Here is a 23,204-nt window from a genome sequence, read left to right as displayed (position 1 = left end):
TCAGGATATCATTGCCATATCGTGATGTACAAGTATGAGCAGGTCCTTTGATTCTTCTTCAGCTGAACATCATCTTAACGGAAATGTGGTCTCTGTTCCGATTATCATAGAAGATTCTGAGAGTCTAGAGTTTATAAAAAGGTCTACATTGTTTATACATGTTTCTAAAGCAGAATACGAGTCGGAAAGTGAGGACCCCAACTTCATTAATATGTCCTTAACGGCTGGATATGAAGATGGAACGTTCCATTATACCCTCACCAAGAAATCTATATCTGGAGTGTTTCGTACTCGTGCTGCTTCAAACGAGAATATTGAGGAAGAGGAGTATGCGAGTGTCATACAAGAACTATTTCCACTTGACAATGAGGATGTACTTGAGCAGGAGAGGAAATATCCGAATCTCCAGCTTTCAGTAAAGATTTCTGCTAAAGCAGAATACTACGACGCTGAAACCAAAGAATTGATAGAGGAAGATAATGATCCCAATCAGAATCCGGTAGAATTGTCAATAAAGACAGACTCAAGGGTCCCTGTGACTGTTGCCATAATTGAACTTACACCAGTAAACTTAGAGGAAGAACCACATCTCAAGGACGAAGGCAATCTCTTCAATTGGATGGACTTACTATTAACGCAGAACCAGAGTATGGTATCGCAGATTAAAAGCTTGCAGAAGACAATAGAGACTTTAAAAGAAGAAAACTTCCAAATGCACAACGGCTACCAGATCGCTAAGAATGAGTACAAGTTTATCATAGATGATCTAGAGCAGAAGTTCTACCAAGTATTGAATGCTAAGAAAGATAAAATATGGGAGTTGACCAAGAAAACCGTACCGACAAATCGAGTCGAACATTTAAACCAAGAATTTCTCAAGGATTCGTCGAAGCTAGTAGCAATTGATAAAGATATGATTCCGGATAAACTCGACGATAAGTACTTGAAGCAGAGGAAGAGAAAGACAGAAACCAAAACTGAGGGTCTGCCAAAGAAAAGAGCCAGACGAGGAAGGAAAAAGGCAGAATCTGAGGAACAAGAGGTCGAAGAGAACAAAAAAGATATTACAGTAAAAGAAGAAGAAGAAGAAGATTTAGACGTAGTGGCACCAAGAAGAAGATCATTACGTAGAAGAAGTGATGTAATAGTGAAAAAGGAACCAGATAGTCAAGCACCATTAATCAATAGTTTCTCGGACCGAGAGATATTGAACAGCGTTCTCGAAAAAAGCGAGGATGATGAAGAAGATGAAGAAGCAAGTGAACACGAAGATGGCGATGAGTATGATGATGACAATGATTTGTACGAATCAAACCATAGTGACGATGATTATGTGGAACATGATGAAGATGAAGAAAAGATTGAAAATGAAAACACACAGCCGGATTTTGGCAAATCTGTAGATACAGTTGATTTAGAGGCTGGGAAAGATAAAGATTCTGAGAAGTTAGTTCTGGATAGTACAGATATTGTTTCAGACAGTCTTGAAGGGCAGATACAGAGATCTAAGGTGGTTTTGGACTTTGAATCTTCCGAGAGAATCCAATTGACCGGTGTAAAGGAAGAGCGAAAGGAAGAAAATGAAGAGTCTAATGAAGCTAACGCTAGTCAAGAAGCCTTGGAGACAGATTACGGTTCTTCAGATGATCAGGAACAAAATAATCATGAAGAAGACGAACTTGAAACTAGAAACATTAGAAACAATGGAGGTGACATTAGTGAAGAAGAAGGCAAGATTGGAGACAATGCAAATAAAGCAGATACCAACGCCGATGCAGATAAGCAGGTGGATGCGAATCTGAAAGATGCGGAGACGGATTATTCCTCCGATGAAGATTAATTGTTATTGGGGTTTACAAGAGTTAGGAGTTTCTACTGAGCAATACTTGCAATTATATTGATTGTTGCTGGCAATTTGCAATCACGCATTATGGGTGCAAGATAATAAACGGAACAATAATTGTTGGGCCGGGATCAACTAAGGGGGCTTATTCCTGCGTGAGTTATTTTTTACCAATTGACAAACAATCAATTATAATTGAACCTATTATCTTCGGAAGCAAGATTTTGAAAAAGGCCCCAATGTGGCCCCCATATAGGGGTAGGGCAAGATTCTATCCACCAACACTAACAAATTTAGATGTGTCAAAATTTTCAGGGGTCTGCATACAAAAGAGAGCTTAATGCATAAAGAGCCTTTGTAAGGAGGAGCCAATATGGTAGGAGAGAGAAGGAAGTAGTGGCTGAATTATATACTGAGTGAAGAAGTAGGGGAGGAAGTTGAATCGGTGGAAGTAGTGGTTTCAGCGAAGAGTGTGGACATCCTCAGAGTTGGTTAGAGTGTAATTATAATTATCATAGCTCAGTTGCTGGTGATGAAAAAATATAACGGTCCAGAGATTTATTTATTTAGCGTCTCTCAGTGGAGACCAGATGTAGCATTAAGACATTGGCGGTACAAGATTTGTGGCAATGGGGCAGAATTGGGCGTAGTGAGTATATATGCTATGGAAATACTATGTGGTAATATATTTTGGGTAGTATCGTGGGGTGTATTCGGTCGTGGATCGATCTCCCAGATCATCATGCATCTACCGAGAGTGGCTACCGAGGGTGTACCGAGGGCTAGCGAGAAACTCTCCGTGTCGTGCGAGAATAGTAGTGTGAGCGTTGAGCTTCCCCCGGTACAGAATATATATAGTGCTGTTCAACAAAGCCATTCTCCTTGTTATAGGGTGGCAATGTTATAGAGAAGTTGTAGAGTAGTTCAGTGCCTGTAGAATTGCTTTGACAAGAATTCGGCGGGCTGTTTTCTCAGGGTCTTTTCAAGTTTCTCAGTCTCCCTGTTTGTGCTACTGGAAGAGTCGGTACTCTGCTGGCGACGTTTTTGGACGGTGCGGTGTTTTTTTCGTTCGGCTTTGTCACTCTCCAAAACTACAGCACATCACTACGGTGGCTAAGAAGTGGGTTCAGCGTAGCAGTCTATCACGGCATATACATACGTGTTTAAATGTGTGGGTCTAAGGGGACACGAAACATGTGTAGTGTGCCCAACATAATATGTTTCTAAGGTATTTCTTCATTCAATCCCACTATTCTACTCTCGCTAGTCTCGCTATTCTCGCTCTTCAAATTGTTCTCACTATTTCCTTCTACTGACAAAGCTTTTTTTAGCGCTTCGCACAGATCAGAAAAATCATCTTCAGTTTTTTTCTTCCATCTCCAACCTTCACATTTCTTTCTTCCTCTCTCTTCTTCTTCTCCAAAAGTGGAATATCCTCCACGGCAGAGAAAAACACCTAAATTTCCACATTCACCCTCCACATCCACCATCCCGTAGACTCCGTTCCCATCACTCACCCTCTGCTTTCCTACGTGGTTTTGCTTTTTCGTCTTCTCCCTACACCGAGTCTGTTCCAGTCTTTCTAGTCTAGCGAGAATCCAGTAATTACAGAAGCATCGCTTTTTCACACGGGCCTTCTAAAAACTGCGACACACCCAGCTAATATTAGCTCAATACAGCTCACCTCCAGCACTATCTCCACTTTATCATATCGTGATAGCGTCGCGTAGCTGCCATAACTCGCTTTTGTCGTTGCCCATCGCCTCTTGATCTGAAAAATTCAGGCTGCGCACAAAATTCCCAAATCTAATAGCCACTAGTTCTACACTAAAAGTAGACTACAAGCACCAACACTAATTAATAATATTACTATCACTAATATAACTATATTGCCATATACCATTACGCTCTTGCCTTTACTCGAGAATCTTCGCAATGTCATACTACGATCCTTATCAGGGCATACCCCAACAGTACATGGCCCAGCCCTACTACCCTCAGTACTACCAACAGAACCCAGATGAACAGCTCGTTCTCCAGGACGCCAACTTGGCCCAACAAATTGACTCAAGACAATCATCCTATGACCAGTACCCCCAGTACCAAACTGACGGGGGCCAGTTCGGCTATAACGACGTCAACGCCGCTTCCGGGGCTAACGACTTCTACCAAGACGAGGGTGCTGTCTTTGTTAATGGAGCCAACGCTCCTAACTTGGGTCAACAAAATGGTGCCAACTTGGTCAACCCAATCCAGCACCAGACCCCATATGGTGTAGGCAATGGAGCAGGTCCAGGACAACAGCAAGGCTATGGCTCTGCCAATGCTATGGCTCCACCCAACCAGGTCCAGAACCAGCCTGGTCCAGACGTTGTTTACGGACAAGCTGCTTCCAATGGTGCCAACACTGCTGCTCCCTCCAGAACCGTCTATTTGGGCAACATTCCTGCTGACATCCAGCCCAACGAGTTGTTGGACTACGTCAGATCTGGGATCTTGGAAAACGTCAAGATCTTACCAGCTAAGAACTGTGCCTTCATTTCGTTCATAGACCACCAGTCAGCGTTGTTGTTCCACTCCGATTGCATCTTGAAGAAGCTTAGTATTAAGGGCCACGACATCCGCATCGGCTGGGGTAAAAACACTCCTATCTTGCCAGCGGTCATGGAAGCCATCCAAAGGGACGGCGCTACCAGAAACGTCTATTTGGGCAACTTGAACAACCCCGTCAACGGCGAAGTCATTACGGAGCAGGAGTTGCGTGAAGACTTGTCGTGTTACGGCATTATCGATTGCATCAAAATCATTCCTGAAAAGGGTATAGCATTTATTCACTTCTTGTCGATCTTGTCTGCCATCAGATGTGTTGCCAATTTACCATTAAAAGAAAAGTACTTGGACAAGAAGTGTTTCTACGGTAAGGACAGATGTGCATTTATCACGAAAACGCAACAACACAACGCTGCTCAGTACTTGGGTTTAGCTCCCGGCATGGAGCACATTGTCACAGCTGCTGATCGTGAGTTCATTTCTCTGGCTTTGGTGCAACAATCAGCTGCTGCAGCCCAGATTGCTACACAAGCTGGTGGTGCCAATAATTTGGGCAACAGAACTGTTTACTTAGGCAATTTGCATCAGGACTCGTCTGTGGAAGAGATATGTAATGTGGTCAGAGGCGGTTTGTTACAGAGCATTCGGTTCTTGAAGGAGAGACACGTTTGTTTCATCACCTTCATCGATCCTATTGCCGCTGCCCAGTTCTTTGCCATGTGCCAATTGCATGGTTTGACGATTCACAACAGAAGAATCAAGGTCGGTTGGGGTAAGCACTCAGGTCCTTTGTCGAATGCCTTGTCATTAGCTGTTTCCAACGGCGCTTCCAGAAACATCTACATTGGAAACATTGTTGATTTTGACTACTACAACCCCCAGAAGTTGAGAGAAGACTTCTCCAAATTTGGTGATATTGAACAGATCAACTACTTGGAGGAAAAGAATTGTGCCTTTATTAACTTTGTCAACATCGCCAATGCCATCAAGGCCATCGACGGCATCAAGTCGTTCGAAGACTACAAGTCCTTGAAGATCAACTTTGGTAAAGACAGATGTGGTAATTTGCCCAGACAATTCCAGAACCAGAACTCGCAGCCTCTTAACGGCGGTATTGATTCTGTTTCCAACCACTCTTTTTCTGACGGTGAGTTCTTGACAGACGAACAAGCTCAACTGCTCTCGGCTGGAACTCCTCCAAGCGGAGCTACTCCTCAACCTCCTTCCATCATTGACGAGATCTAAACAGAAAGCAATGAACTTTATTTATTACTGGTATGTCCTTCATGAGACTTTGATCATTTGTTCCTTTTCCCTTGTTTCACTAAGCAAACTAGAATCTGCTTACATGTATGTCATCATTTTGTTCTTCGCCAATAGTTATTCATTCAGTTCCAACACTATAGTTCTGTTATAGTTGTTATGTCTGTGTGATTGTGGGCCGTTACTTTGTTTAATTTAGCATTTTTGGGAATACGGATCCCAAAATGAGTGTTTGGAAAAGATAAAAAGAGGTTTGTTACAATTATATTTCCATTTCAGCATCTAGCCCCTGTTTTAGCTTTGCCTTGTTCCTTTAATAATTGATTATACTTCTAGATATTCATTTCAACAGTTCATCACTAGTGTTTTATTTATCTGTGCATAGCTTGCTTTCCTTATTTAGTTTATTTACATTACTATTATATAAAAATTAAAATTACTATACTAATACTTCTATCACTACTGCTAATAAAATACTATATGAATGTCATTGCTAGTCTACGTTGTACTTTTCACAGCTTTGTCTTGTTGTTACTATTACTGTTGCTGTTAGCAATATCATTTCTACCATTTTACATTCCTATAAATATATACAACCAATACCTCTGATCTAACCTATTTGTGGAATGATCTTGATGAGGAGGATCATAAAGAGAAAACCAACCACAATACCCACGGTCAACTTGATCAACATGAACAACCCTATCTTGCCTCCTGTCTTGTTTTCAAGATAGTTGTTCAAGTTCTTGTCGATAACTTTGAACAAGTTGGAATTTCTAATCATGTTCTCGTTGGTTTCGTTGAGAATACTCAAATCGTCCGAAAGGATTTTCTGACTAAGTGTATATGCCGAGTTCTTCAATGTAGTCGTTAACTCGGACAACTCGTTGATGATGTCGTCCTGAATCGATTCGTGGTAATCGTTGAGTTTTTCGTGATCCCTTTCGTCTAGAAGTTGAGTATGTTTTCCCCCATGTAGCAATCTCTGGCGCAATGAAGGAAGATCTTCTTCTTCCAGCTTGACCAGTTTCTGAAGCTGCGACTGTTTTGTATCGGAGTCGGAAGTCACTGTCGGTATATCTTTCTGGATCAAAGTCTGATTCTGGCTATCGAAAAGTTGTATCATTTGTGAATTCACGTATCTCTTTTCTTCAAGAGTATCGTTTACAAGTTGGTTTAATTTCAGTGTCAATTCTGTATAGTTCTTGTTGTTGTGTGAACTTATAGCAAGCAATTGGCTCCGTAGATGCTGAAGATTCACCTCTAGCTGCTGTAGCTTGTACTTGTTCAAGTATGGAGACTGAGCGAATGCGGACAGAGTAGGAGTCGAGGCAAAATCCTGCAATGACGGAATCGAAAGAGCGTTGAGATCATCCGTGTATTGTTGTAGAATATGCTCTATAGTCTTGAGTGATTCTAAAGACGACATTGGGGGTGTGGTGAATGAAGAGTAGTTTTGGTGAACTCTTGAATAATTTGAATGCGATTTAGGTGAAATACGCGAAAATTAACTATGGAGACCTGGCATCAAGACTTTCTAGCCTGAGAAACTAAGCATTTGGCTTACGGAAGCTACTACGTACAGCCAAAGAGAAATCAATGAAGAATGCTAGAATGAATGAACTACAAGTTAGGAGTTAAGGTTAGAAATCTATGATTCAATGTGAAGCAGAACATTTCCTTGAGGCTAATAGTTTTCAGCTCCATACTGAATCCTCAACTATGGTGCACCAACTAGAGCACTATCCACTCTTTCTATTGAGACCAAAATTTACATAACACGCATTACATTCAAGTTACCAACCCATACACTCTACAACCATTCTACATCTGTTCGCCCAACTACTATCAAACAACGATCTACGAAAATTTCAGAATCGTGGTTAGCGAAAAAGGCCGATCTTTCTAAGGACAAGGTACAAACTACCAGCACAGGAAATGAGCCATCGAGAGGATGACACGCACAGAATATGAATGCCGCTCCCTAGTCGCTCCTGATTTTATAAGTCTTCCCTTAGTATCCTATTTGACAAAGAAGAAAGCATATTACCATTAGTTGTGAATGGCTCGCAAATTTTTAGTACAAAACTTTTGTTGGTGACTGCATATGGTGTTTTACCAAGGGTCTTACCCGGATCTTTGATTGTTAGGCTCATAGAGACCTGCTACATAGTGCTGGTAATGGTCCTAACAAAAGTTACTGGTATTGAGGAATGACAATGGGCCAGCAAGATGAGAATTAGATGTAAGAAATCAATAATTGCAATGCAGTGCTGTTTGTGAAAAAAAAAAAATCTTGTTAATGAAGTGGCAATTTCTAACATTTATGTAAATATAGTTTATTAATATCCAGAAAGTTTCCCAATATTTCTCTGTCAAAAATGTTGGCATATTTACTTCAGTTCTAATGGGTTACATCTCCACAAGCATATAAACGGTTGCAATAGTCTCGAAAGGCAGCAGATCCGTCAACTGACACCGGTCTGACATCTAACTAGCATTCTCTCTGCATACATTCCTGTTTCACAGACATTCCTACCCTACCTAGTAGTTGTCGTACAACATTATACGCACAATACGATCTCATGACATATTGGATCTCCTACATACACGGGGCTTAAGCACTGTTGCATCGTAGCAAACTACTACGATCGAGCCATTCTAGTCTGGGAGGTTTTAGCCCCCTTTTTCCGAATGGGTGCAAAAGCCACCTGGATCAGGAGTTCAGCAGCCTGCATATGGGATTTAATTGATAATGAAAAAATTGAGATGGATGTGGGAATGCATGGAAGCTTCTTTGTACAAGTCTGATGGGTCTCGAGCCCAAAGAAGTAAATTGTTTACACAACATAGACATACAAAAGTCGGAAGAGGTAAATCCACATTTACAGTGGTAAAATAAGAGATTAATTGACAAAATAATTGTGGGGTCATTTTGGATAGCCTGGGCCATCGATGTCAAGCTTGCCGAGCCATAACTTTGTAGAGACTATCTGCAGGTTCTAAATCAAAGTCTCTGGAACTTGGTATGGAATTGATTTAGATGGAATTTCAGTACTATGGAGGGAAGCAGATTTAGCAGGCGGGAGAAGCGAGAGGTGTATAGAGAGGAAGTCTTTACAGATTTTCCTCCAAAAAAGTGGGTACAAATAATGTGGGTAGGAAGCAGAGATTCAGAAATTAGGACTCTTGAACTATGTAATTATACTTATGATCTTAGACATCTCTTGGTAGATAAGCGGACAACTGTGGCAGGCCACAGAGAAGTAAAACAACTACCTCAATGTCGACTTTCTGTCCAATGGCAGAGACTTGCGAAACGGTAGCTTTGAGGCGGTCTTGTCCGTTGAGGTAGATAAGGTGGAAGAAAAATCGAGTGCTTCCTGAAGGCAGAGGTTCGCGAACTGCGTAGCCCGATTGCAAACAAGCAGACTAAACCTCGACTAAAACTTCCAAAACAAAAGAAAGTGCTTTGATACTCGCGTGGTGTAGGTCTGATACCGACTGGTTTTGTAGTAATCTTGTGATTCGCTAGCTTTGGAAGTAGAGCTCTAGGCCAATTTAGTGAGTTCAGTTTTAGTCTAGAGATCTTCTTCAGTTTGAACAACCACACCGCAATACGTTCTGATTCCCATTGTCGAAGGACCAGCTCAAAACTGAGACAGCCTTCACCTACTTGATGCTGGCCGCAATGCATTGTCTTGCTGGAACCAATGAGATTCCGGGAGCTGACGGTCTAGCATGGAAAATTTGCAAGCAGGATGGCTCGGTAAATGTAGGACTTCTCGGTAAATTTGGGAACATAATCGCGGAGAGAACACTACCTCCACAATAAGGCAGCTGCAGCAGCAGGAGTAGCAGCAGTAATAGGCAACAACAGGAGAATTATGCTTATAGCAAAACTCAGCTAATAACCACTGAACTAACCACCAAACACCGGCACAACTTCTACGGCCGGCAGTCGTGGCAAAGAGACACGAAAAGTAAGTCGGTACGTGTCGACGTGTTGTTTTTCACCGTTAGATCGTTCCTGAACCACGCTCGTTTCAGGGTAGCCCTGTTCGTTTTGGTTAAACCAATTACCAATTTCAGCCAGACTCTGTTCATGCACATTATCGACAGAAACGCATCCACGAGAAAATAAAATTTCGCCTTTCTTTTTTTCTCGCCCTTTGTTTACCTTTAAAAATAGATCCTATATAATGGTGAAAAGTCCCTGATTTGTGTCTGGCGAAATTTGTATAGTGAGTCAGTGTTCTTTCCACTGTTATTTTGCTAGTCATAGTTAGTGGACGTACCGGTGCCGAAGCTACCACCCAACCATAGCATAGGACGAGTCCCCAGATCTTGCTCCGTTACCTGTAAATCAGACATCACCACTGTTGAAAAAGAATCTGATCTGCTCATCGAACCAGAATCAGAGTTTGACAGAACAGTGCCAAACCACCAAAACCCACCCAAGTTTATCGCAACAAAAGCTGAATAAGTCACAGCAGCTCCCAGTGTGACCCATAACTCCAGATAAGTGCATAGTACTTGTCGTTTGTATTTTTTTCATTATTCGCATCGTTTCATTTCCTCACCTTCCACTCCCACTTCGCGGCCCCTTAATATCCACGCCCTCTAAGCATCACAAGCTGCACCATCTTGTAACGTCATAAATTCACAACAATTGCATTTACAACCATGTTCAAAACACTAATACCACTAGTGCTAGCCATGGCCCTAGCCGCCAAACCTGCCAATGCCGACTCATGGTCCAGCGACGGTTGCTACGCCCAGAAGTCGTCGCTAGGCTTCTCTCTTCTGGACCAAAACATCTACCAGTCGTCGGGCCACTGTGAGCTACAATGTGAAGGCAAAAGAGTTGTTGCTCTCTTGAGCGGTAAATATTGCTACTGCGGAGACACAGCTCCGGACTCCTCAAATCAGGTTTCTTCTTCCAATTGTAATGTTCCTTGTCCTGGCTACCCTGAAGAAGAATGTGGGGGAGATAACTATTTCTTGGTCTACGTAAATGCCGATGTCGAAGATGCTACAACGTCAACCAACACCAAGACGACGACGACGACGTCTGTGACGTCTTCAACATCCAAATCTACTTCGGTTTCTACCTCAACTTCTACCAAAGTATCATCTTCTACAGTAGAGCCATCTTCATCTTCTTCGCAAGAGGAAGAAACCTCTTCCTCTGCACAAGAAACGTCCACAGATTCACCAGAAACTTCAAGTTCAACTTCAGAATCGTCTTCGCCCAAACACAATGCTGTCACCACTATTGTGCTGACACTCACTACAAACCCAGCAGGCACCAGTCCCTCTATCATTTACAAAACCATCGTCAACACCCCTTCATCTACAGCCAGTGGCCCTACCAACACATCTGATGTAGACGAGACTGAAGATAAAACGTCATCTTCCAACAAGTCGTTGTCAGCCGGAGGTATAGCTGGAGCAGTTGTAGGATCCATTGCTGGCATTGGGCTCATTGCGGGGCTTATCTTCGCCTTTATGTGGTGGAGACGTAAGAGGAGCGACGATGAAGACTACGATGACGAGTTTACGCTTTCTGGACCTGAAAAAACAGGATTCCCAGCACCTCTGCCACCTCCCCAGTTAACAGCCAATCCGTTCTTGATAGCTGGAGGCTACAACTTCGACGTGGACCAGAACGGTCATGCCAACGGTAGTCCAAATTCAACGAGCATGGGGCACAGCCGCGAAGCATCGCAAGCTGCTGCTGGATTCGGCCATGGATACCATAATCTGAACGAAGGACATAGTGGAGGAGAGCATTCGTTCAATAGCGATAGTAACAATAACAACACTAACGACTTCACATTCTTGGATCCACCGGCAGACTCTCCACCAGAGCTCGGAAGACGGAGATTGAGTGTGGGATCGCTTCCAGACATCATAGCCCGTCAACCAGGATCTTTGAAGGTTGTTAATAACTAATTAATATATACACTGCTGGAAGCAGTTAAGGAATAGAGAGATGTAGTCTGTAGAGAGAGTAGCACGGTAATGATACTACAGCAAGAGTTCGTACAAGCTAAAGCGATAACAATTCTACAATGGTGTACAACTGTATCTATGCTTTGGTAAAGTTTCTACTGAAGTGGTTCTAACAGTAGCGACATCACAGTAGTGGTACTCTACAGGAAAATGTACCACTGTAGTATGTTAATGAGCTGGTTCTGTGGTACCATGATCCGCTACTATAATCTCTGGTGCTGAAGCTACCGCGCTGCGGCTCGTGTGCATACATTTTCCCAGGCTGAAGTAAATAAACAACGTCTCTCTGGTTACACAATCGACATTCTGGAATAACACTGGCCCAAACAAAATATCGGCAAAATAATTGCAAAACCACCCCTTTGCATAGAAAATACACTCTAATTCACACATCCACCAAAATAATGGTTTGACACACTGGAATTCTTCTGAGAAGCGGGAGAAGACGTGGGACAATACTGCTTTAAAACATGCTATGTTGTGCTGGAGTGGTGGAAATTACCCTATATAGTATAAACTATAACAGAATGTCCGCCATGCCATATGTCCTGACAGTATGGCTGTGCAAACTTAACCTTTTCAGCTTTCTATAGTCTTCAATTGAGTGCTAAACACTAAATGCTTCCCACGAACTTCCCACGAACTTCCCACCGACCCTTTATTCTATTTTAGCTCCCTAAAACTGTATGGTGTCTCGCTACATCTCCAGATAGTTTCAGTCTACAACACGGTACGCGCAGCTCCTAGGTTGTGGCTTCAGGCTGAATCTATGCTTAGCCCTGGCGACCTCTCATTGGGCCTGAAACTTGCATGTTCCTGTCGCTCCTGCGACACGCTGATTGTTGTGCCACGAGAAGCCTAATCTGCTTCTCGCTACAGCCGATGCTACCATCGATTCATATTTGCGCGTAGTTGCTACGTGTGCATGTGTGTTCGTATGTTTTCTTTATTTGAATACTACATACTGCTGTTTGGCTTGTTTCTTATCGGTTATTATGGGCTCTCACTTTTGGCGTGAGTGAAGTTTGTTTTGCATACACGAAACTCAGCGACGCGTACGAACAGTTTCATTCCCCGGATCCACCAGGGGTGCTTTGGCTGTATTTTTTTGTTTAGATGTTCATTAGTAGCTTCTGTGTTTACGTTTATGTCTTCTGTTTACGTTTTATATGCCAATGTGGCTCGTTTTGTAAAGAAGCTTAGTATATTCGCCTCAGCTTGTTAGCCTAAATCTAATGTGTATACAGTATATAATCATAGCCTATTGGTGACTGGATCGTCGGATATCTCTACACTGCAATGTCTCCACCATATAGCAGCATGCTAATATTGAAAACTATCGGGCCACTCTAGTCGCTGGCAGACGGATGTGAGTCTACCTTTACCACCACTGGCTCGGCTTTCTCAGTCTGCTCTGCAGACTCTTCGTCCCCAGAGTATAAGGCTTGATTCTTCTCTTCTTGAACCTGCAAGTACCGCATACCACAGACCAAAATACCACTGGCAATTGCTGTAGCAAGCATTGCCCAACATCCCTTTCTGAATTTGGGGACATCTGAAGCTACGTAGAATAAGAGCGACCACCAGGCATTAACGGCATTACTGAACATGTTCATAGAGGCCAACACTACCGCTCTTTCCTGGAGGTCGTCCTGACAGACGACATTGGCCCAGGCGAAGAACGCAGTCTGACCAGCGTAGGGAATACCTCCTAGATACTGCGCAAAGAACACTACACCAGTCGACAATGGACGGGCTGCCATTAGAATAGCGGAAAGAATCATCGCACACATGATTATTATACCAATGTGCCAATGGTTTTTACCTCCAGTAGCATTCAAGTACAACGCAGATAAAAGTGTAGCAGTAATGCCCACCGCAAAAACACCCATTGGGTAGTGATTACGCTGAGGAACGGTATACTCGAAGTATTTCAACCAGAGTGCAAACAACGAGTTGGAAGCAAACGACTCATTTTCTCCTCCTAGAACCCAGAGGAACGAGAACAAGTACCAATGCCACCTGCCAAAGATTCTCTTGAATACAGACCAGCTGAAGGAGTCTACATGTTTGCGATCTTGAGACTTTTTCAACGCAAGCTGATGTTCTTCTTCGGTGAAGTAGAATGGCTTGGAAATTTCTGGTGCATCTGGGAAGAAGAAAAAACCGTAGATAACAACTGGAACGGTGACGATAAAGTCAATGATAAACAACCATCTCCAGCCACGGATTCCTCTGTAGTCGTCCATGTTCTCGTAGATGGCAGCTTGCATGACCGACGAGAAAATCGAACCTACCAAACCAGAACTGGTGAACACAGCCGTACGGAAGGGTAAGAGCTCTTCATCGTAGTAACTACCTAGTATCAAATGAACCCCGGTGAAAGTAGCAGATTCAAACACAGCTACGAAAAATCTGATGGCACACATTTGCTTGAAGGAAGTAGCCTTGTACAATGACAAGGTGAGAACTCCCCAGACAAGCATACAGAATGACAACCAGTATCTAGGTCTTACTCTCAACAACACCAAATTGTGTGGAACCAACGCCACAATGTACCCCACATTAAAACAAGTATTGATCAAGTTGAACTCGTTACCCTTCATGTTCAAGTCTACTTGCATCCCCGATACATAGGCATTGGCAAGATTGGCTCGGTCCAAGTAATTGACCCAGTACATTAAGCAACAGTACGATAAGATGAACCAGTCCATCTTGAACAAGAGACGACGTTCGACCGGATCGGTGGGAATCTTTCCCCAGACCACGGTCTTTAGTTTGGTGAGAGTACCTGCCATGAACGTAGAATATAAGCTGTTTCTAGTAGAATATAATTCAATTGCAATTTTGGGAGTCTTTGGTAGTCCTAATTTCTTAAATATGAAATCTTCAGCAGCAGTTCTAATTCAACAGTAGTCGGAAAATTCTAGCAGAGTACGTTATGGAATTAGTAGAATTGTCACAGGTAGATTGTTGAATCTGATTTTATAGACTTTCGCAACTATGATATCGCAATTGTTCACTATTTATATCAGATGAATGAAACAACTATGACAAAAGTCCAATCTGCTTCCCGTAAATCAGCAATATTACACACAGTGCTAAAGCATATTCCCACTTATCTATTGTAAGGAGCTGTAATTCAGATTATCGGGGATCTTATCAGAAGAACCAGAAGATGAAAAACTTTCGTACCTCGAATCCCGCTACATATTTTTTCTCGGTGCTACGATAAACATTTCCGCTTTGAGCGCAATTTTGCATTTGCAATTCGAGATTTCCGATCGCAGCACCATTATGGCACCAGATAGCACCTAAAGCCACTATCGAATCATCACATTACAGATACGGTAACACATGCTACCAGTACCACATTCGTTTGTACCAGATAGCAACTTCAGAGTGCTTAATTGCAATTTACCATAATCCCATATAGCTCAATTTGTCTCAGACCACAGAGGAGAATCTACTAACACCAATTTGTCCTCGCTGCTTAATTTCGTTAAGTCCCATAAGTTTATCAATTCCAGCAGTCACAGAACACTTCATCTCCTCTTCGTTCTCCTCACTTGGCTCCGGCTGCCGTTTATTAGCCGTTTCATGGCGTTTTGGATCACTTATCGCCTGCATCCAGGGCTCGCAACCTTTCGCACCCAACCAAGCCAGAGAAGTATAAATACAGAGCAATTCTCCCCAGGTCACAGGAACAGAATCCACACTGTCACCACAAAAAGAGCGAGAACAAGAGCTGAATTTGAGGAGCACGTCTTCCGGGGTGGTGGATCGTATCCGCATGCTCGCTTTTAAGATAAGGAACAGAAAAGGAATCTCTTTCCGTGCAACTAAACCAGTAGTCGGAATCGACCGTTATCGTAGTACCCATATTTGGGGGTCTAGTCCAGATCCTCGACTTTTGCAAGGCTATCACTATTGAATGATAGTGGTAGTTTAAATGTAGTTACTACGGTACGGAGAATCTACATTTAAACGTAGAGTATATAAAATAATGAATTTCTACAAATGTCTGAAATTGGCTAACTGATATCGTTAAAAGTACTAATTTCTGATAAGCCAAGGAATTGCCTTTTCGCTGTTGACTTTGACTTCTTCCCAGCTTGTCCTAAACTGCAGTCAGACCCATAGAGCTTATAATCTTTTCCTATATCTGAAAGAAAGGTGGAGCATTATCCATGGCTTAGATGTTTTAGGTGCTACCATAGAAGTTGAATTTTGGTTTCGTTGTCGTATTTTATGTCTACTCTAAAAATTGACACTGTGTTGCACAGTCTCTCTGTACTCTTCGTTGAGTATCGTTACTTGATCAAAAGGTAATGATGACTAACCTTACTAATATTACAAATTACACTTAGATCATAAACTTGGATGTTACTATTCTCCATTTACCCCATATTTCGGCAATGTTGCTTGTTGGCGTAGTCTATCCCTATTCTTTTCATTGGGCAATTCTCGGTGAAATTCTTCAATTACCCCATACCAGCAAGAGCTCCCTAGCAAATTACAAAGAACACTCTGCAATTAACTAGCGGAGGGTTCCTATTCAAGTAGTGCTATTTAATTTCGGCAAGATTCATGGACATCTCGTTTATAGATCTGGAGAAGCTCTCAAAACGGCACAAAACTCCGTCACATCTCCTATAGTTTCCCATGGTTTCCGCTTAGAACTTACCATGTTGCTGACATGCTCTATTTCAACGTATATTATTCCGCTCGTGTTCTATACTAGTATATATGCTCTACCCCTTTTCAATCAGAATAGTTGATAAGCTCGGAAATGACCTTCATCATAGCAATGACCTTTTCCTCCTGGAACTTCCTGCCAATAAGCTGCAACGCAGCGGCTCCCCCATGGTTGGCACTAGGATCGAAGTCACTCCAAACAGCATTGTCTTCTGAATTGTAGTTGGCGCTTTCCTCGTCTCTTGGATCCAATTCCTGATCAGCACGAGTCACGGGGAAAACTCCTACAGTGTAGTCTAAAACGTTGAAGGGAGAAGTGTATCCTACGTAGTTGTGGAATTTTCCATTAGGGTTGCCCGCAAAAGGCGTCACTGGCATGATGATGGCGTCGATGGGTTTGCCGTTCTTGGTAACTTCTGCCGTAGCCATCCATCTGTCGAGATACTTCTTAATGAGCTTAGTTCTTTCTGCATGTAGCTTCCACAATTGAGACACTGAGATGTCTACAGCGCTCTCGTAGGGTTTCATGTAAGGAAAAATGGTTTCACCTGTAGCTTCTGTTTCAGCTTTGACATGAATACCTCCATCACTAAGAAAGAATGCCAGAATGATTTCTGAGAGACGCAAATGATCTTCAGGAACCCATTCGATGACATCATGTCCAGCAGCTTTCAACGACTCTTCTACGATCCTGACAGCTCTGCGAATTGGTGGAGTAGGACGGATGAACTTGTCATCAATGCAGATGGCTATGTTCAACTTCTCTGGCAATTCTATATCCCTCCATGGAATTTCCACACACTTTGCGTCGTGATTCCAAGGTTCACTATCAACGACAGCTTTACAATAGAACTCCAAGTCGTCTAATGAAGTACCCAAGGGTCCGTTGACACTGTTGACAGATTCTAGGCCCGGCAATCCTGATCTTGCACCGTAAGTAGGGAATCTTCCAAACGTCGGCTTGATAGCATACAAGTTCTGGAATGAAGCTGGAATACGAATCGAGCCTCCAATGTCAGAGCCTATGCCAATTGGAGAGCCTCGGAGTTTGATTAAGGCAGCCTCGCCTCCAGAAGAGCCTCCAGAACTCAACGACCTATTCATAGGGTTGGTTGTGTTACCCCAAATATGGTTGGTGGACTCAGGCATCATCATGGCTACAGGTACATTTGTCTTGACATAGAAAATTGCTCCTTGGGCTCGGAGCATCTTAACCAACACAGCGTCCTCGTCAAATTTCTCAGGATTGAAGCAGAAATTCACAATCCCGATGGTTGTGGCCTGTCCCTTGATGTTGAAGTTGTCCTTGAGCGAAATGGGCAATCCATGTAAAGGACCTACGACTTGACCAGTTTCCTGTTGGAATTTGTCCAACTCCAGTGCTCTTTCCAAAGCTTCATCAAAAAAGATTTCTGTCAAGCAGTTGGTCAATTGGTGGGCTATAGATGCTCTATGGCATACAGCCGAAGTGACATCTACGGCTGTCCATTTGCGAGACTTGATATTGTCGAGAATAGTAGCAACCGGAGACTCAGTAATCTCAATTTCAGCTGGAGTCAAGTAGCCAGACTTGGCAATCCAGTGGAGCACATCTTTGACGTCAGCAGAGGGAAGTTTGTCTTCTGGAATTAACCAATGTGTAGCGAACTTGGCATCCCTTTCGGCAACTTTTCGAGCAGCAATGTCCTTGTAGGTTGGAGCGGTGATGGTCATTTTCGGATCTGAAAATTGAAAATCGGCGATCTGCAGAAGCAATGAATAGCAATTAGTCTGTAGGAGCTGTACGTGTTCTCAAAGAGCAATAGCCTGTAGTCCTTAAGAACAACACTGTCAGCTTGTTATCAATATAACTATTAATAGTAGTAATTTTCCAAAAGCCAAACTATTTCTCGGGCCTTTCCTTGTGCTTATAAACGAATGGCTACTCGATCAGCTAGAACGGTCCATTGCCTAATCCGGGGGCCCCACTGTATCAATCTTATCAGCTACAGGAAGGAGTGCAGGAGCTTATCGGAAGAGGATAGCGTAACCCCGAGCGGAACTGGAACTCCTAACAGTCTGGTCTATATAAAGATACCAATTGCACCATGTCACAGGAACAGTTTCTGTAGTGGACACATGTAGTTTGAAATAATTGCAGCGGAGAATTCCTGTTTTTGGGGGCATTGAGTTTATTGTTCAGTTCGATATTGATTTCCGCTCGTAGACTCTCGGAATTTTCACTAATCTTTCGTTTCGTAAATGTCTGTAGTGCTTTGTGGTTATGGGAGATTGATATCGGTGATTGTCATATCGGTATTCGTTATCCATGTACCGGTGTACCCAGTTCCCAACAAGTGTAACGTTTCGACATTCCCTAAATAGCTACTCCACTAAATGAATAGGAGCTCGATTAGTAGGTGAGTGAGACCGAGGAAGTGAGACTTGGTGAATCAGGGAACATTTGCAAGTTACTTCATTTTTCACAAACAAGCTGTATATACCCATTCAAGTCTATTGGAAATAATGACTGAAGTTGATACGAAAGGACCGAATTATTGACTCTTTATCTACAGCCACCAGCATGGTCCACTTAGTTATATCACGTGAATTAAACACACTAGGGCTCAACCCTAATTTCTCATTCTTCCCAGACTATATGCATACCACCAAATCACCATGGAAGTCTTCCGCACTAATAGACTAGCCGTGCGACATTCCTGTTGCTGATGTCGCTCTCGTGCCAAATGTCTCCGAAAAATTTTCACTACTCTTCCTACTGGCACTGCACTAACCAAGCAGGTTTAATAAAAGTTCTTCTTAATACTTTTGCTTGTTTGTTGTTTATAACATATCAATAATTATACATAATGTCTGGTTCTGGTGCTTCCGGTAACAAGTTCCGTATGTCTGTATGTGCCGTTTATTAAGAGTCCACGATGGTAGTAGAGAAAGATATAATAATCCAGAATAATATCAGATGTCTGCTTCAGAGCAGAGAAATATCAGATCACCGAAAAGCAGCGAAGAAAAAGAGAGAAACTGTCAATGTCCACAGTGTAATGAGACGACTAGATATTCGTGTTGTATGCCATCATAATGTTCACTTCTACAGTGATATGATGATCCAAAAAGTGAAACCCTAGAAAGATTGAAGTGAAAAATTAGAAAGTAGTAAATGCTCAAGAATTCGGAAAATCGTCACCAATATTCATACCGATATATTCATTTACTTAAAACGCTAAAGGAATGACATCGTGACAAGTTTTATTATAATTCCATCATATCAGCAACATCAAATCTAAAATCCAGATTATCTAAAATTTATCCTTCATCTACTACATCTCATCCCATCTGAATATGTACTAACAATATTTTATAGTTGGCTTTGCCAGTCGGTGCTGTCATGAACTGTGCTGATAACTCCGGTGCTAGAAACTTATATGTCTTGGCCGTCAAGGGTGTCGGTGCTAGATTGAACAGATTGCCAGCTGCTTCTGCTGGTGACATGGTCATGGCTACTGTCAAGAAGGGTAAGCCTGAATTGAGAAAGAAGGTCATGCCAGCTATCGTCATCAGACAATCCAGACCATGGAGAAGAAAGGACGGTGTCTACTTGTACTTCGAAGACAACGCCGGTGTCATTGTCAACCCTAAGGGTGAAATGAAGGGTTCTGCCATCACTGGTCCAGTTGCTAAGGAATGTGCTGACTTGTGGCCACGTATTGCCTCCAACTCCGGTGTCGTTGTTTAAGCGAATTGGGTGTTTCATATTCTACATAATATAATAATAACATATTACGTTTATCATGGCTGATGTAGTTTTAGCGTGCAAATGACTAATATCCACATGCTATAAAGTGTGGAGGATAGTTGAGTACAATCTAGTACTAATACTCACGTAACGCTGGCATACATGTAGTTTATATATTCTAAATCGATTGGAAGTATATATGTCTTTCTGTACACATTAGCATGAAGTAAAGTATATTGAACAGAAGTCAGAAGTCAATGACACTCACCACAAAAGTAATATGAAGTCTATGTGTTATTCAATAGTACAATACCATAAATAGCAATGTAATATATACTAATGATGCTGGGCAATTCTAATCAATACTTGCATTGTACAGTAACTAGACCTTGTTCTTTTGAACGTCCAATGCAGTTAAAGAAACTTTTGTTTTCTCTCCCTCAAACTCATCCTCGTTGGTTTCGCTCTTGTCATCAAACTTGTCATCAATATCGATGGAAATTGAAGGCTGATCAGCAATATTGCTTTGCAACGTAGAAACCTCGTCGTTTACATCATTGCCTGATGTTATGTGTTGCAAGCTTTGATGGCTGAGGTGAGAATCGTTACGGGTGCCATTGGCCAAAGGTTCCTCCACTGTGTGCTGGCTTTGTGTTTCAGAAGGAGAGTCAACAGGATGGTTATTAGGATATGGTAAGTTTTCACCGTATCCTTTTTGCAACTGTTGGGAATGGGCATATTGTGGAAAGTAGTTGGCAGTGTTAATAGGGTAGGGCTGCGATGGAGATTGCGCAGCCTGAAGTGGCACAAACTGTTGAGGTGTGCTCTGTTGAGGTGTGTTTGGGAAATACTGAGGCTGAGGTTGGGGTTGATGAGAACCACTGGGCACAGATGGTGTCAAAGTATAATACTGGTTTTGTACGGGATCATAGAACTGCTGAGGCTGTCCATTGCTGGGAATATAGTACTGAAATCCAGAGGTGGGAGTGATGAAATGTTGCTGGTTTTGAACTGAACCTGGTCCTGGTGTAATCTGCTGTTGTGGAAGCTGGATCTGCGGAATCAGAGTATTCGGTTGAAGAGGGGTATCCTGGTAAGAAATCGTTGTATCACCCTGTTTGCTATCAAAAGTATCAACAGGAGTAATGATCGTTCCATCACTGTTGATCATGTTGGCCATTCGGGGAGATTGGCTATTCTTTTGTGAAAATGTAGACAGCAATCTGTTTGCATTCATGATAGAAGTAGCCTGAGACAAAGGTCTCTGCTTCGTAGCTGCATTGGGAGGAGAAGCTGCCGAGTTTCCAGTTCTAATTGACCTTCCTCCATTCGTTGTGGACGAATACAAACTTGAAGCCCGAGAAATGGCTTTCGAGCTGTTGGAAGTGAGATTAGTTTTAGGTCTAGTTTTGGCGATGTGTCTACCACGGGCCGATGGGGTAGGCAAAGATGTTAACATCTTGATGTCGTTGTACCAGTCTATCATGCTCTTGAACGTGTCTGTTCTGAATACCAAGTTGTGGGTTCTGTGAACAAGGCCAGAGGTCAGTTTCAGACTCAAGATGAACTTGTATGCTCCTCCAGCCTTGCCATCATCTTTCGAATGGTCAGAAACAGTGCAAGTATCCAATGATAAAGACATGACCGGCTGCTGGTCTTTCTTCCTGTCGGCTGTCTTGAATTCATGAATGTAATTACAAGTCAAGACGTACCAGCCACTTGAATAACTTTTGAGATACTTCGATCTCCTTTCCAAGAAACCTTCTCTGATAGCTACATTCAAGTTTGAGTCGAAATTAGGAATCTTCAACTCTGAAAGCTTTCTCTGAGGAATAGAAAGGTCAATAAAGGTGCCATGTTTGGCAATGGAACTATTTATTCCTACAGCACTTATCGCTGATGCTGCTGGCAAGTTTCGGGAAATGAAAGCATCCCATTCAAAGCTGGTTTCTTTCGATAAAAAGCCGTTGTTCAAGTTGGGAAGCAAAAAGTTCGACAAAGACGAGTTCTCGGTGCTGAGCAAATTCAAGAACATTGACAAGTAGTTCTGAACTTCTAAAACAATAATCGACTCAAGCTTCCCACCTGAAGATTGCAAGTTGGTATATGCTTCATAGAGATAGTTTTCTTCACTCAATTGTCGCTTCAATTGTCTGTCCAACTTGATTTTAACCAAATAAGGGTCATACTTTCCACTTTCACTGCCAGAGTCCAGATGGTGAGCTGAAGATGAGCCGTGCTCAAGCTTATTGGATAGTTCAAAAGCTTGATGGTATTGTGAAATCAAGAGCTTTGTCTCACTCAATTCTTTTCCCAAGGACGTCTTGAAGTCGTTCTGCAAGTTTTTGATCTCTTTGATCTTGACTAGCAAGTCCTTTCTTAACTCCTCAAGTTTGGGTATTATAATCTGGTTGATGTCCTTGAGCGTCTTGCTGGAGTTAGTTACGTTCTGTTGGTGGAACTTGGTGAGAATGGTTGGTAAATCCTGGACCGAGCCATTCCCGATGGGGAGAAAGAACTTGTTGATGGCGAGTAAGTCGTCCTTTGCCGAGTTTGAAGACGACGAAGAGTGGCCATGTGACGACGACGAGTTGGCCGAAACTGACGAGCTGGTAGAAATTCCCACTGCTTGCTGCAAACGAATCTGCTGTCTGACCCGTTCTTCTTGGACGTTGGCGTACTCCTTGAGGTAGTTAACCAAGTCCTTGATGATAGACCGCCAAGCCTGGAACCTGTTGGCCATGACTTCTGTGGGGAACTCTCCCTCGGAATTGAACGTGTATGGCAAGGCAACCGCCAAAGGGTTATGGGGATCGTACGGCATTGTATTTCAGCAATTGACGGTTGTTGTAGATGTTGATGATTATAGATGGGAGTGAATATTGCCAAGTTGTGCGTCTAAGGCAATCAATGGTGGTCTTGGTTATATAGAGCCAGAGTTCTATTAAATTATCGGATGGTAATGATGATATCAGGACTATGTGGTGCAACGATGGAATGATATACTATGCTACAACAGTATAATAGAACAATGAACTTCTGAAAAGATGTTATGATATGTGATAATTTTACCGTATTGCTGTACGTGACGTCGTTGTT

At 42.5% G+C, this 23,204-nt stretch overlaps 8 protein-coding genes across 8 annotated transcripts; 4 read left to right on the top strand and 4 right to left on the bottom strand. All coding sequences in view use genetic code 12, as the record gives it.

Moving 5' to 3' along the window:
• Positions 1-211: 211 nt before the first annotated feature.
• PICST_31308 (predicted protein) lies at positions 212-1,840 on the top strand (the record flags this gene model as incomplete). The annotated part of the gene is made up of 1 exon (XM_001384349.1): positions 212-1,840. The coding sequence occupies one exon, from the start codon at positions 212-214 to the stop codon at positions 1,838-1,840; it is 1,629 nt and encodes a 542-aa protein (XP_001384386.2).
• A 1,432-nt stretch (positions 1,841-3,272) lies between these two features.
• Positions 3,273-5,638, top strand: PICST_67503 (predicted protein; the record flags this gene model as incomplete). The annotated part of the gene is made up of 1 exon (XM_001384348.1): positions 3,273-5,638. One exon carries the CDS (start codon positions 3,779-3,781, stop codon positions 5,636-5,638), a length of 1,860 nt encoding a protein of 619 aa, XP_001384385.2.
• A 628-nt stretch (positions 5,639-6,266) lies between these two features.
• PICST_31306 (predicted protein) lies at positions 6,267-7,085 on the bottom strand (the record flags this gene model as incomplete). Its single annotated transcript, XM_001384014.1, has 1 exon — positions 6,267-7,085. The coding sequence occupies one exon, from the start codon at positions 7,083-7,085 to the stop codon at positions 6,267-6,269; it is 819 nt and encodes a 272-aa protein (XP_001384051.2).
• A 2,886-nt stretch (positions 7,086-9,971) lies between these two features.
• On the top strand, positions 9,972-11,645 carry WSC1 (beta-1,6-N-acetylglucosaminyltransferase, contains WSC domain). Its single transcript, XM_001384347.1, has one exon. It carries the CDS (start codon positions 10,343-10,345, stop codon positions 11,612-11,614), a length of 1,272 nt encoding a protein of 423 aa, XP_001384384.2. The 5' UTR covers positions 9,972-10,342; the 3' UTR covers positions 11,615-11,645.
• Positions 11,646-12,389: 744 nt separating this feature from the next.
• Positions 12,390-14,472, bottom strand: FEN3 (Pantothenate transporter FEN2 (Fenpropimorph resistance protein 2); the record flags this gene model as incomplete). The annotated part of the gene is made up of 2 exons (XM_001384013.1): positions 12,390-12,463; positions 13,158-14,472. 2 exons carry the CDS (start codon positions 14,470-14,472, stop codon positions 12,390-12,392), a joined length of 1,389 nt encoding a protein of 462 aa, XP_001384050.2.
• Positions 14,473-16,438: 1,966 nt separating this feature from the next.
• On the bottom strand, positions 16,439-18,864 carry AMD3 (Acetamidase; the record flags this gene model as incomplete). The annotated part of the gene is made up of 1 exon (XM_001384012.1): positions 16,439-18,864. Exon 1 carries the CDS (start codon positions 18,083-18,085, stop codon positions 16,439-16,441), a length of 1,647 nt encoding a protein of 548 aa, XP_001384049.2. The 5' UTR covers positions 18,086-18,864.
• Positions 18,865-19,192: 328 nt separating this feature from the next.
• PICST_89371 (60S ribosomal protein L23) lies at positions 19,193-20,160 on the top strand. The gene is made up of 2 exons (XM_001384346.1): positions 19,193-19,263; positions 19,734-20,160. Exons 1-2 carry the CDS (start codon positions 19,222-19,224, stop codon positions 20,103-20,105), a joined length of 414 nt encoding a protein of 137 aa, XP_001384383.1. The 5' UTR covers positions 19,193-19,221; the 3' UTR covers positions 20,106-20,160.
• Positions 20,161-20,487: 327 nt separating this feature from the next.
• Positions 20,488-22,929, bottom strand: PICST_65547 (putative transcription factor; the record flags this gene model as incomplete). The annotated part of the gene is made up of 2 exons (XM_001384011.1): positions 20,488-21,195; positions 21,244-22,929. The coding sequence occupies 2 exons, from the start codon at positions 22,927-22,929 to the stop codon at positions 20,488-20,490; spliced, it is 2,394 nt and encodes a 797-aa protein (XP_001384048.2).
• Between the last annotated feature and the right edge of the window lie 275 nt (positions 22,930-23,204).

The sequence above is a fragment of the Scheffersomyces stipitis genome, chromosome 4 (assembly GCF_000209165.1).
Source record: "Scheffersomyces stipitis CBS 6054 chromosome 4, complete sequence".
NCBI classification, from domain to species: Eukaryota; Fungi; Ascomycota; class Pichiomycetes; order Serinales; family Debaryomycetaceae; genus Scheffersomyces; species Scheffersomyces stipitis.
The sequence above is the reverse complement of the archived record's forward strand: the minus strand, read 5'-3'. Positions and strand labels throughout refer to the sequence as shown.